General features: G+C 37.1%; 1 protein-coding gene across 3 annotated transcripts in view; it reads right to left on the bottom strand.

Moving 5' to 3' along the window:
- Positions 1-14667, bottom strand: part of LOC106175221 (uncharacterized) — a 44098-nt gene that overhangs the window by 4767 nt on the left and 24664 nt on the right. Inside the window, exons 28-54 of one of the 3 annotated variants that reach the window (XM_087001321.1) lie at positions 14265-14450; positions 13358-13534; positions 12762-12944; positions 12084-12263; positions 11760-11843; positions 11257-11429; positions 10813-10995; positions 10321-10500; positions 9999-10175; positions 9430-9700; positions 8796-8972; positions 7391-8619; positions 7054-7230; positions 6565-6738; positions 5950-5985; positions 4896-5066; positions 4638-4731; positions 4313-4395; positions 3977-4138; positions 3673-3766; positions 3285-3458; positions 2995-3077; positions 2458-2566; positions 2052-2131; positions 1542-1641; positions 1337-1425; positions 939-1094 (exon numbers count right to left, since the gene is read on the bottom strand). In XM_087001321.1, coding sequence (XP_086857447.1) covers positions 939-1094; positions 1337-1425; positions 1542-1641; positions 2052-2131; positions 2458-2566; positions 2995-3077; positions 3285-3458; positions 3673-3766; positions 3977-4138; positions 4313-4395; positions 4638-4731; positions 4896-5066; positions 5950-5985; positions 6565-6738; positions 7054-7230; positions 7391-8619; positions 8796-8972; positions 9430-9700; positions 9999-10175; positions 10321-10500; positions 10813-10995; positions 11257-11429; positions 11760-11843; positions 12084-12263; positions 12762-12944; positions 13358-13534; positions 14265-14450 — 4982 coding nt within the window. The remainder of the gene's footprint in view (positions 1-938; positions 1095-1336; positions 1426-1541; positions 1642-2051; positions 2132-2457; positions 2567-2994; positions 3078-3284; positions 3459-3672; positions 3767-3976; positions 4139-4312; positions 4396-4637; positions 4732-4895; positions 5067-5949; positions 5986-6564; positions 6739-7053; positions 7231-7390; positions 8620-8795; positions 8973-9429; positions 9701-9998; positions 10176-10320; positions 10501-10812; positions 10996-11256; positions 11430-11759; positions 11844-12083; positions 12264-12761; positions 12945-13357; positions 13535-14264; positions 14451-14667) is intronic. The other 2 variants (XM_087001323.1, XM_087001322.1) reach the window with 2 other exon arrangements.

Genomic DNA, 14667 nt, shown 5'->3' on the forward strand with positions numbered 1-14667 from the left:
GTTGTCGCAAACGTTGTTATTGAATTTGCAAGGAAATGAGCTTTCTGCGCATGCGTATTTTCGCCACGTGGAAATGGGCCACTTTGCTGTCAAATTCATCTCTAGGATTACTTTCAAATTACACAACAATAAAAGTCATAAAGAGAACGGGCGCCATCGTTTTGGATTGGTATGCCATTGATATTGGGCATGGAGATATCACCTTTTTACAATTGTGCGAAAGGCTGGCGGCGGCCGAAACATTTCTGTGACATTCTGTATAAAGCAGCACATTAATACCAGGTTTTCTGTAGCGAAAAAAGGGTCGACAAGGGCGTCGAGGTATTTGGTGGGCTGAAGGTCGGACAGGCCACCTGACAGTTTAGCTGCTTCGTGTGAGTTGAAGTTGACAAAATGGCATCGTCTGAAATGACCTTTAATAGATTTGGTAGTATTAAGCACATCTTTGCATCATTTTTTAAACATTGCTGTGAAGTGTTCAAAATGTTTTAATATTCTGAGATTACAAATAAAGACGCACTGTTTGATTGATATTTGTTTTATTGATTGCTATACCAAATGAATGCATGAAATAACCTTAAATAGATTTGGTAATATGAAGTATATCAATTCATGACTTTTTTTACATTTCTACGAAGTATTCACAATGCTTTAATATTTTGAGAGCATGGATAAAGACATATTGTTAGTTTGATACGTGTTTCTGTGGTTAAATTTGTGTTTCCAGCTGTGTACCGACAGCATTCCTTTACTTAAGCAGTTTTTTTTTTTTTTTGGACTGTTTTTTTTTTTTTCGCCCTCTCGCACCGATTTTGGGGTACCCAGAGGATGTCATCCATAAAAATAAAAAAGTGTGGCCTTACAGAAAAACATAGTTTACTACATGGGGAAAACATGACGCACACAAAATTATAAAACCAGACAGGTGCATTTCTTACCTGATATACTTTCCCCTTGTACTGGCATGTCGTGTTTTGTGCTGCCACCTGGCCACTGCAGACTTCACAACACTCTCCAGGGGGTCTATACACCACAGTGCCTCTACCACAAACCAGTGTGGGACAAGTTTTTCTTCTGCATTCAATAGCACCAGCCTGTAAAATGGAGACAAAACTATGTCAGCATGTACAAATACCAAATGATTTTCCTTTATTTCTTCATACAATATCTTGTATAATTACATGAATTAAAAAACTTTACAATAGTTAACTCAAAATGGTAAGAACCAACATTATCATATCAATGAATTCATCAAATTTGCAATTTAGATTTGCCAAAAACTGTGAAGACCCATCACAATAAACAAGCCTGTGCTACAGTCTGGTGATCACCTCACCTCACATCTACAGTCCTGGCAGGAATCTGACTCTAATGTCCAAGCTTCACCATCTTGATATGTGACACCTGTCTCATCACTGTAACACACTGAAATGTAAAATACATTACTCTAAATCCCAAGTTATCACAATAAGACAGCACTTTTATGAAAAGAAAATGCACATATAAATATGGTAACCAGATAAATTCAGTTCAAAACTCACCTGCACACCTTGAACAGCAGCTGCCATCTGGTCTGTACTGTTCTGACAAAGGACAACTCAAATCCTTGCAAACTTCATGGATACAAACCCAGCTGAAATCCTGTAGACAGAAACAAGGATTTATCCTACATTTAGTTTTTCTGCTTGATTTCTACATGTATCTAAATACAATCTTCAAGTGCGCACATACCTTTTTACAAAGATTACATACTTTTTATCCAGTTGAACATAAAAACATAAGTTGCCATAAAATTTTCATGACTAGTTTTGTAACAAACAACTTGCTTTAATACCAGTATGTTTTCATTAACATCCTAGGGCCTTGCCACTTTAAAGTTGTCAATCTTTTTAAAATACCAGTCCAGATTGTATCATTTAATTTTATCCCCCCAATGTGAAAAGGACCAACTGCTTCATGAAGCTAGCCACTGATCTCCTTTTTAGAAAGAAGATAGGCTGGTAAAATCTGATAATCCATACATCAAAGAATGCATGTACTTGTCTACATACCTGGCACTCACAAGTCACACATGCATCTCCATTGGGACGTATCATCATGCCTTGGTGGTCAGAGGTACAATTCGTCCCAACTGGAATCAAGAAGACATTTTAATTACATTTTTTTCTGAAACAAGATTGCTCCCAACCAGAATATAAATAACATATGTTTTGTTTTAGCATAAAATAGTGATATTTCAAGCACATTTTTGAAACAAAAATGCCAATTCAATGAAGACTTATCACTGTAACTTGCCCAGAATTATATGCAAGTGGTTTAAACTGAGACTTGCAACATCTTTCTTTTTTGACTGACTCTTTTTTAAGAACTTTTAAAGAGCTCCTGGAATTTTACATGCATCACATGCTTGGTAAATGTGTTGGAAACTTTTATCTTTGGATTGTGTTCAACACTTACATCCTCCACAAGTTGGGCAGCATTCTCCAGGTTGTGGTCTGGCTACTTGTTCTGCTGGACAGTCCACTAGGCTTGGACACATCTTGCGCTTACAAAGAAGCTTGCTATCCTGATAAGATATAAGGAATTTTTTGTACCTTTTCTTTCTGGATGCCTATATACCTATTTTCTTGCTTTTAACAAGAAAGCATTAAAATCTTATTAATCTATTCTAAATGCATTATTGTGCTTAATTGTTTAACATAAAATACAATATCCCAATTGCTTATCTTTGCTTGTACAATACATATCAACATATAAAAAATTTGAGTACAGTAATGCATGCTGTCTAGATATTTAAAGGTCCATTTCTAGTAATAACAAAACTTTTTCTCAGCACCGCATGTGATTATATTGGAGGAAAGGGACCTAATCTATTTCAAGGCGGTGATAACTAGAGGCAAGGATGGTAATAAATAGTTATCACACAAGTTTGTTGAAATAATACATTTTTAAGTCAAGCCAATGTAAATGGATAGAAAATTGGCCTTCACTCACCTGACAAGTACACTCATCACAGGCATCTTCATTTGGCTGGAATGTCTCACCATTCTGATAGAACCTGCCATTGTAGACACAGGCTGAAAACATATATTATGCATAGTATTACATAACAACAATTTCTACTTATGGAAATCAAAGCTAAACTGCAAATCTACCTGTGAGTTCTTGACAAATAAATTCTCTTTAAAACACATGGATAAAAGACAATTGCAAAACCTACTGGACAAACTTTTTAGAATCTGGTTTTAAATTATTAAGCACAGACTGATGACACGTTCACTCACTAGGACACATAGGACAGCACTGTCCAGGCACAGGTACTGGCTGAGGACAGGGGACAACACAGTTGATCTCTGCACAGGTAACAATGCCACCAAGACACTGACATGACATGCATGGGTTGTCAGGTGACAGCCAGGTGGAGCCACTATCATATTCCTTGCCTTGGTACATACAATCTGAAACAATTTACCATGTGAAAAATGAATGCAGATTCAGAAACAACTATAAAACAGAATATTAAAAAACATGAAAAATACAGTACATTATATAATACATATGCTTTCACCATGTTCTTCAAATTGCTCGTTTTCATTATCAAAACAGAAAATGAGTTCTATTTCATCAGTTTTCTTGATCAACATTGACCACTGTTCATTTTTCACTTCTCACCTTTGCACTTTTCACAGCATTCTCCTGGTTCCTGCACAGTGTAAGTGCAGTTGAGAGGTGGACATCTGACGGCTTTGCAGAAAACGTTTCCTCTCTGAAAACAGACCCGCAAATGTTAGCAGGTTGTCATCCTTGAGCATCTTTGATCATGAGAATCTTTAAAAACAACATTTTAGCAAAATCTTACCAGACAAAAAGAACCTTTTTTATTTAACATTGTTACTCCGTCTACGTCCTTTAAGTCCTATTCATGATTTGGCCGAGGCTGAAAAAATATGCATGAAGCCATAAATCTGAACATTACCTGGCAGTTGCACTCCTTGCATGGTTCTGGACGGAACTGCTGTCCTTCCTCATAGACACGCCCATCATACATACACTGACCACAGTTAGGACAACACTGGCCAGGGACTGGGTGAGTACAGCGACTGTTACATACCTGCTTATTGCAGGTCACAGTACCAGACTAACATGGAAAATCATAGATATATAAACCAACACATGTCAAAGCAGCACTAAGCAGGTTAAATGTTAAATACTTAATACATAAAGCGTATAAACAGTGTATAAGTTTGTCAAAATCTGTTGCAAGAATAACCTCAAATGTTAATATAAAACAGACTTATGTATATTCACAGACCTTACAGACACAGTCCTGACACTTATCATCTGGATGTACAAATATCTGGCCTTCTTCAAACAGACGATCAGAAAAGTCACAAACTGAAATGATATATTGATCAGGCATATGGTTTGAGTTAAATACGTGGACAGTCAATTCACAATCACATTGAAATATCACTGGATTTATTCATATGGATACCATACCTTCTCCATATGCAACAAAATATTTCACTTTTTTTCAGCCAAATTCTAAACATATAAGGTTAAAAAAAAACGACTTTTCAAGTTGAAAAAAAATGTACATCAAATATTAAATATAAAGAATCCACTTTTATACTAACCTGAGCATTCTGGGCAGCACTGCCCCTCCCTCTGGATGGGGTTGTCACATTTTGCTGGTGGACAGCTGATCAGGTCACACATCACATTGCCACTCTGAAATTGAGCAAAAAAATAATCAGTGAGGAATGATCTGTATAAATATCAAAATGATAATATTTCTAAAACAGCTGCAAAAAAAAAAATACTTATATTTTCAGCAAAATTCACTACATGTCCCATCTATAAAATGTTTGACATATTCTACAGTTCTCACTGACCTGGCATGTACACTGCTGACATGGGTCTGTTGGATGAAGGAAAGCTTGCCCACTGGTGATGATCTGTTCTTCAAACAGACACTGGTCACACACCTGGCAACATCCAGTAGTGACCACTGGGTGAGTACATGTGTATGGACAGGTCACTGGACGACACTGGACATTACCACCCTGGAAAACCAAATACTACAGTTGTATCTTAAAATAAAGTGATTAGCACTCAGCATATAAGTTCAACATTTCAGGCCAAACAGACAGGAAACACCAATCAGTAAGGAGAAGTTTCTTCTGTTTTATCTTTGAAATTGATCATTTCTATATTTTACTAAAATACAATACATAATATTAAATACTATCATAATCTGCAATAAATGTTGTTAATAAAGAAATTTACATTATTTTCCAATTTCACAAACATTGTCTTCAATTAAAATCAATGTCAGTGCCTTACATTTAAGTTTATTTTAGTTTTGTTTTCTAGATCCATACCAATGAAATTATTCTAGCAAATTATTAGAGATAATATATTTTTTTAGTAGCAGTAAATTTGATGCCAGAATACCAAAATTGATATGGACGTGCATTCGCATAATTTCAACCACGTCTACAGTTTTTTGTACCAACTACATGTACCTCATCCATTGCCCGATGCATTGCAGAACAAATTCAGTTCCATTAATTAGCAAAAATAGGAAAAAATCCAAAATAATACCAAATCCGCAGTGCACAACCAACACATCAAAGAGAAAAATCATTCATTTGGCAAAACATTAAAACTGAAATGGAAACTAACTGAACAATGATTTACAGTCTGCAGAATCACTACAACCCAGTACAACCACTATCTGCTGTCCCATGCATAATCATTCAATCAAAAATATCCCACCTGATCATACCAATCGCTTTATTAATATTTAACAATCAGTATTAAAATTTATGTTGCCTCTTCTAGTACAACTAAACATGCTAGGAAAGATGTACTGTTTCAAAAATGATATGACAGCTAAACATGCCATGTGACCATTTTGGGCAAGAGAAAAATAGAGTACTATACCCAGTTTATGCCATAGTATACATTGTAAAGAAGATTCTGCAAAGAGAGAAGCACAAATAAAAGCATTATGAAAACAAGAGAACAAGAGAGAGGAACTATGCTAAAATAGTTTCAGGGCACATATTGCACGTTGAAACATTTTAGCTTAGAAGAAACAGACAGTGAACAAGAACCTAAAACAGTAGCATGAAGGTACCAATGCCACTAGGGAGGCCTAGATAATTCAAAATAAAATTGTTGATTATGTTTATCATTCTGTGGCCAACAAAACCGTTTTACTATGGTACCCTCATCTGCCTTTCTTAAGAAGTATTGCAAAAGCAATGGCACTGAAGCAAAAAGATTATATAGTTCAAAGGGAGAAAGATTGAACCGAACAGCAATTTCTCTGAACCACAAATGGTCCCAACGATTGATTGTATTTTATGCAACATACAAAGTCAGAAGAAAACTCAATGTATATATTTGAAAGAAACAAGGCAGAGTTTTCAACACAGTGCTTTCATGAATTTTCAGAAATTATGTCAAAAGTTGCTTACAAAATACCATATAACAAAATTGTATATTGAATCAATATGTAAAAGCCGAGGTTTTCACAGTTAAGTTCCTGCTTACCGCACAGGTACAGGTCTGGCAGCTACTAACTGGGTTATCAAATGTGGTACCATGGAGATATGTCTGTCCCTGATAGAGACAACCTGTACACACTGGGCACTCACATGGCCCTCGCACTGGATTACGACATCTGGCAGGGAGACAGGGCTTCCTCTCACATTTTACACTACCATCCTTGAAGAAATATTAATTAACATAATGAAAATGTAAAAATGTATCTATAGTTCCTTCTGCATATGCTATGTTATTATCCAGCCATTAGCATATCCTAAATAAAGAAGAAAACTTCCCATTGATTCAGTTATATAATCTAACTGACTCTTTATTATGACCAAATCTACAACAATCATATTCAAACATTTTATATATTTTGTGTTTGCACTGCTGCACAAATTTTTTGAGCCTAACATTTTTTAACAAACAAAGCATAATTAATACTGGCTTTCAGATCATTTATACTTGTTCTCAGATATGGGTTAAGTCTGTTACCTTACAAGTGCATTCATTACACTGGTTATCTCTGTCCTGTATTGTCTGACCATTGGTCAGCATTATGTCACCAAAGAGGCAGTCTGCCCCACACAGAGGGCAGGAGCAGGGGCCAGGGATAGGATTCAAACAGTTCACATCTGGGCACTTGCATTTACGGCACTGCACAAATCCAGCCTAAAGGAAAAATTAAATTTAACAAGTTTCAGTTTTTCAACGTTTCCATTTTTTTCCAAAAACTTTTCAATCTTTTCTTTTTTTATAAATTATAAAGTAACAATCTTCATTAAAGCTGTGGCAAGCAATTTCCAAAACATATGAAAGGAATTTTTCTTACCATGCATTGGCATTCACTACAGGAGTCATTAGGATCTGGGAATGTCTCTTTGTTGCTGTATCTCCTCTCTTCATAGATGCAGTTATTACACCTCTCACAGCATTGATCTTTGGCTGGGTGTGGACAAGATACAGGTTCACACTGAAGTGGCTTGCAACTAACAGTTCCTGAATTACAAGTACATTCCTGGCATGTTTGCTCCTCCCTTATCTTCTCACCAGAGGGCACTTCCTGGTTGTTATGGATACAATTTTGACATTCAAGACAGCACTCTCCCTGCACTGGGTTGGTACAAGACACAGCAGGGCACTGTTTCCTTCTGCAGGATACACTGCCTCTTGTACAGTAACATTCATTGCAAGAATCCCTTGTGTCTTCAAACCTCTGCCTATCCCTAAATTCTTGACCATTGTATAGACAATTGATGCATTCTGGACAACAACGTCCTTGCACCGGATGTGTGCAGTCCACTCTAGGGCAAGTTTTGAGTCTGCACTCAACATTGCCATTACTGCACAGGCATTCCATACACTCATTGTTTGGATCAGGAAATCTCTGACCATTACCATAACTTCTGCCATTATAAGAACACTCCGAACATTCTGCTCTGTTATTGCAGCGGACATCCCCATATCTACATTCACATTCCTTGCACTGGTCCCTTGGGTGAACAAATATCTGCCCATTGCGATAGTTGTTATTCTCATACAGACAGCCTGTGCATTCATCACAACAGGCACCCCTCACAGGGTAAGGGCAAGAAGTCTGTGGGCAGCGCTTTGGACTGCACTGGACATTGCCATTAGTACAGACACATTCTTTGCATGGGTCCAAGCTGTCTGGGAATGTTTCCCTGTTTCTGTATTGTCGATTATTATGAAAGCACCCATCACATTCCTTACAACACGAACCTTGCACTGGGTGTGTGCAGACGACCACGGGGCATGTGATTGTACGACAGTTGACTTGCCCTCCTCTACAGCTGCACTCCTGGCAAGCATCAGTTGGGTCCCTGAACACCTGGCCATCCCTGTAGCTTCTGCCCCTGTATGTACACTCATCACACCTGGGACAGCACTGCCCCTGTCTGGGGTTTGCACACCTGACTGGAGGACAAGATCTGGCAGTGCAAGTCACTGTGCCCTGGCGGCAGCGACATGTTTTGCACTGATCTAGCAAATCTGCAAACTCTTGACCACTGCGGAAGTAGCGTCCCTCATACAAGCAATCTAATGGTGAAAATCAAATTCATAAATTTAATTTAAATACCTAAAACTTGGGTTAACTATTTATATTGTTGTGAAAAAAAAACAATGATTCAATTTCTTTGACATATAATATGCACTACATGTACCTAATGACTTCAACTGTACTAAATTTTAAAGAAAATATTGGACAGCTTTACCTCTACATAGAGGGCAGCACTGTCCTGGCGGTGCTGCAGGGTGCTGGCAGGGTGTAGCAGGACAATCCTTCTTTGTACATATAACATAACCATTGGCACATCTACACCTCTCACATGTGTCACGAGGGCTGTCGAAAGTGGCAAAGTTGGAGTAGTTTACACCATCATAGTTGCAACCTGTAACAACAGTACAGAAAAAAAAACAGCTTTTAATTAATCAATTTAACTAAATATAGCACAACTTTTGAACAAAATCATGCCATTTTAAACTTTTTCACCTTTGCCCAATAGTTCCTAACAGAATGTTAAAAGCAAGCAAAGAAGCACATTTGATTTCAAATTACTGCAATGACAAGAAATCTCCTGCAAAACAGACAGATTCAAATTCACTCACTGTGCAGTCACTACTGCGTTTTTACTTAACAGTAAAACACTTGTCATGAAATACAAGACACATAAAGTTCATATCAAGCATTTACCAATTAATTGAATCACGATTTTGCAAGAATAAAAGTCTGGATCTCCTGAAAAAAATTAAATACTTGTTTCCTAAGGCCTGTACATCAGAAGATTTTATACCAACCGTCATATTACACACTTTTTATCTGGTATAATGTGACATTAACATACTGACCACTACATGTGTCACAGCAGTCTCCTCTCCCAGGGTTGTCACAGCGAGCAGGTGGACATGCCTTGCGGGAACATCTCACTTCCCCTTGCCGACACTCACACTCCTGGCACTTATCACGAGGAGAAACAAACCTTTCCCCTTCACTGTAGCTTTGGCCTAGGTAACTACAGCCCCTTAATTCACAAACTGGACAACACTGGCCAGGTGGTGTTCTCTTGTTGACACAGTTGAGGTCAGGGCAGTCCATTTTACTGCAGGTAACTCGGCCATTCTAAAAATGCATTAAAGAACTGGTTGCAATACATGGATATTGTTATTACACCTCAGATTTAAATTTATTCCTACGATAAATCTCTCACTGCACTGCATTGCTCAAAAGGCCTTTAATCATCTTTTGTCTTAAAAAAATCAAATTTACTATAAATATACCACAAACTGTAAGGTGTCGTGACAAGGTTAATCTAAAAATAGGTAACAATATTATAATTGTACTAACAATTATCATCATCTTTATTATTTTAATATTAAAATTATTATTATTTACTATTTCTAGTAGCCTCTGAACTCACCTGACACCTGCATCTATTACAGGGATCCCCAGGCAGCACAAACTCCTGTCCATTTCTGAACCTTCTCCTCTCATACAGGCATTCGTCACAGGTGGGGCAACACTCGCCCGGTCTGGTCACTCCATGGGGACACTGTCCAGGGGGACACTCCTTTCCGCTGCAGGTCACTCTTCTATTCTGAAACCATTCATCAGTTTTTTTGATAAAAATATTGACCAAAGAAAATGCAGCTTACCACACTTTTGATCTGCTATTTAAAATGTTTTATAAAGCAGAGGTCTGTAGTTCAGTCTAATACTACCTTTATGTGGACAGTACTCACCTGACATGTACATATAGCACAGGGGTCCCTGGAATCTGTCCACTGCTGCCCTTCCTGGTATTCCTGCCCTGCATATCTACAAGCTGTCTCACACACTGGACAGCATTGGCCTGGAGGGGTCACTTGGTCAGCACAGGTCAGGATAGGACATTGTAGCCTAGAAGTTATCACACTGCCTCTCTGAAAATGTAAAATGCAATATTATTTACTACCAAATACATTTCTGTTCATTACTGGTGTTACCCTTGTGGTAATTTCTCATACAAAAGTTGGGAAACTGCATCCAGGCAAAAAACTTCAACTTTTCAGGAAGTCTGATAAGATACTATGGCACTAATTTCACAATTAATATTTATGTTCAAGAATGAGGGGCTACATTCTTGGTGACAATACTAGCCTTTCAATAACTAAAATTATGCAGTGGTAATGGCCACAATGGTTTAGGACAGTTTTTGCAAATATTGATACATTCCATTCATCAAAACACAATACCTGGCAAACGCATTTAAAGCATGGATCATTTGACCTTGGGAAGAACTCCTGTCCATCTCTGTACTGTCTTCTTTCATAGACACAGTTTTCACAGACTGGGCAGCACTGGCCAGGCACTGGGGCTGGATGAGTGCACGGGGCATTGCAGTCTATTGCCAGCTCCTGGCAGTTCACCTGACCATCCTTAAAAAAAAACAAAAAATTTTAAAATATGCTAACAGGTATTTAACTGTAAATACAAGTGCCAAGGCATCTCCTTTAAAGGATGAAGCATTTCTGAACTTGAAATTCTTACTTAAATTTCTGAAAGTGATTAATTAAGATTTTAATTTTTTTTTGCCCTTTTTTTAATGTGCAACAACCAACCATGCTTACACTTAAATCTTAACAATACTCCACAACAAAGTAACAAGTTCTAGTTCATTATCTTCACTGCATACTCACATTACAGAGACACCTGAGACATGGGTTGATAGCAGAGATAAAGCTCTGTCCATTCCTGTACACTTTGCCTTGGTACCTGCACTCCTCACACACTGGGCAGCACTGTCCACTGGTGGTCACAGGATTATCACAGGTGACCACTGGACACTGGACGGGTTCACAGTCAACATTACCTAGGGAAATACAACATAGAACAGCACTAAATAAAGTCTTAATTTTACAAAAGTTACTATATATACATCACATAACATTTAACAAAAACATTTTTTATATAGTACTACCCTCTGTTATGTTGACAATGGCCCTATGTAAAATGCCAGCTAAATCGAAGCTAGGAGTCCTAAGGACAGCTAATAGATTCAAAGGCACTGGTGGCCTAGAAAGCCAGTAACCTAAAAGATTTACAGACTGTTAAAGTGTTTGAAAAATCAAATTAAAGTGCATCAAAATGACTTTAAACCCCTCTTTAATGCCTAGAGGCTTGGATGAAAAATTTAAGTTACCATTTCTACATCTACAGCTCTGACATCTTTCACCACTTGGAACAATGTCCCCATTGCTGTATACAGAACCCTGGTACTCACAGCCTAAAATGTGAAAATGTGGTTAGATATATTATTGACAATCATCTTGCCCTTTTACATTGATCTACATAATACCATTAACAGACTTAAATAAAAATTTGTTACATTTTCCAGCTGATGGTAACAAACAACAAGCATTGCCAATGAATGCATTTTCTAACACTTTGCAAGGGGACATTCACAGAAATAAAATGTAATTTCTGTTAAAAAAACAAACAACACACAGTTATTGAACTTCCATACCATTACAAGTTGGACAGCATTCTCCTGGTAATTTGGCAGGATATCTGCAAGATGGCGTCTGACACATCTGCTGCATGCACGTGATGAGACCGTTACGACAGGAACACATGCTGCATGGGTTCTGGTAGTCAGTCCACTCACTGTTATCTGTGTGGTGAACACCTCGGGGATCCACACAGTCTGAAAACATAATGCCATCATTGCTACTACTCTGTATGTAGTAATGTCAAATGTTCTCAGCTATACAACTTTCCTTTTTTTCTCAACAATGAACTAAACAATTGATCACCTCAACTTGGTACTTACCCCCATTCATGTACAAGAATATTTTTCCACTATGTCCCACCCCTCTTAAAAAACCCACAATCAGCATGCTGAACAACAGCCTGCTCAAATTTGACCTTTTATGTTGGCAATCCTGCATGCTTTGTGATCCACTTGGAGTATTGTTTTTAGTAGGCTATACCACCAAGATGTACAACCAAAATTATGTTCTTAATAAATCTAAAATTCTTAGATTGCTAAAATTTATATAGAATATTGCTTACATTAAACTTATACATGTCAGATATACAGTTATACAAATAAACATTATCATTCATTATTACATTTACCTTGCTAAACTAAAATCATGGTTGTGTATAAATGGTTAATTAAAAATATCTACAATGCCAATACCTTTACATCTTGGGCAACATTCCCCAGGAAGCAGTACAGTGTCCCTGCACTGTAGAGGTGGACAGCTCTCAGACACAGGAAGACACTTCACATACCCATCTCGACACTCACACTCAACACAATTTTCTCCTGGTTTAGGAAACTTCTGGCCATTGAGAATCTTACGATTTTCAAAAACACAATCTGAAACGTTATTAGCACCATGTCATTCTGGCATTAAGATAGCAACAGCTTAATTGCATGGTTTCAAGAAATTGGTCATGAATTATTACAGTAAGCCATAACTTTGGCATATAGAGGCATATTTGATATACACATAATGCTGCATGCAAATCTTTGTATTTTAGGCAACTGTACAGTAGTGTCTTTCAGTTTATTCAAAAAGCAGTGCTGCCATATCTTCACTGGCCATGTCATACAAGCACATCTTGATTATTGCAGAAATGTATTCCAGCCTAAAGGAACACAGACTACTACGACTGCACATGAAAAGCTACAAGCTGCTTCCCATAATTGCTTATACATTATTTTTTCTTTACTTATTGCCAGCTCAGATGAGACAAATGTAGTGAAAAACTAAGTGTCCTAATCCATACCAGTACACTGTGGACAGCACTCGTCAGGTTCTCTGAAGCCATGAGGACACTGGACAATACAGGTGATAGACCTAGTGCAATCAACTGTGCCATAGTCACATGTACAAGTGTCACAGGGGTCAAGCACTGACCCCCACTGCTGACCATGCTCATATGTCTGCCCTTCATACTCACATGCTAGAGAAGTGAATCAGGATAGTGATAAGTGATGCATTTGTGAAAGATTTCTACTGGTCTATTTTGCATTGTGTAGAAAGTTTTTTTTATTATATGATACTGCAGTGAGTACCATCGACAGAAGAACTGAACAGTAACATGTTACTGAAAAAAACAACAACATGATAGAATCTCTTTAATTCATTATGAAGTTAACAGTACGAAAAAAGGAATGGATGATAATAATAATAATAATAATAATAATAATAATAATAATAATAATAATAATAATAATAATATGCCAATGAAAAAGCATTATAAAGAATATATTTCTTTTATCGTTATACAGTAAATAGCAAGAGGTAAATGATTGAAGATAATAAAATGTGACAGGAAGATAATGATAAGCCTATAAAAAGCACTTAGAAGTAAAGGCTATACATATCTTTATCATTTCAAAACTACTGTTTAGAGAATATGGATATAAGCAAGCAACAGCTGAATAAATCTAATCACTTATTCAGAAAATTTTATATATACATGAATATAACATAGTATGAACACTAATTCAAATTAATCACTTCACGGTTGTGTATAGTCAAACCACATTCTTCATCAACTACATGTTAAAATACTTATGAGTACACTTTAAACAAATCAACAATTTAAAGCATTAAAAAAGGTTATCAATAGGCATTTAATTATGTTTTAAGTTAAACACTTCAATGAAAAGAAAATTGTTGTTACATACTAGGACAGAGTGAAGGGCAACACTCTCCCTTCCTCCTGACTGGGTTAGCACAAGGCAAGTCAACTGCTGGGCACTTCATTGTACGACACTGCACGATGTTGTTATTGCAGGAGCAATTCAGACATGGGTTGAATGAAGGGACAAAAAAGTCCCCATTTTTATAAATGTGCATGTCATATTCACAGCCTGAAAGCAGGGTAAAACTTCAAATGCTTTTGAAGAATCAGTGCATAACTGAAGCATATACAATGTCTTGGAGGTTAAATATTTTTTTGCAACTTGAAATAATTCTGATGGTTAAAAGAAAAACTGTTCAAGAGTACATATGGTTCTTAATGTTTCTTATTTGTTGCCATATTAAGAAGCATATTGGAATTAAGCTCATTCATTACATGGTGCACTT

The sequence above is a fragment of the Lingula anatina genome, chromosome 1 (genome assembly GCF_051362555.1).
Source record: "Lingula anatina isolate TDL-2025a chromosome 1, LinAna3.0, whole genome shotgun sequence".
In the NCBI taxonomy this organism is placed as follows: Eukaryota; Metazoa; Brachiopoda; class Lingulata; order Lingulida; family Lingulidae; genus Lingula; species Lingula anatina.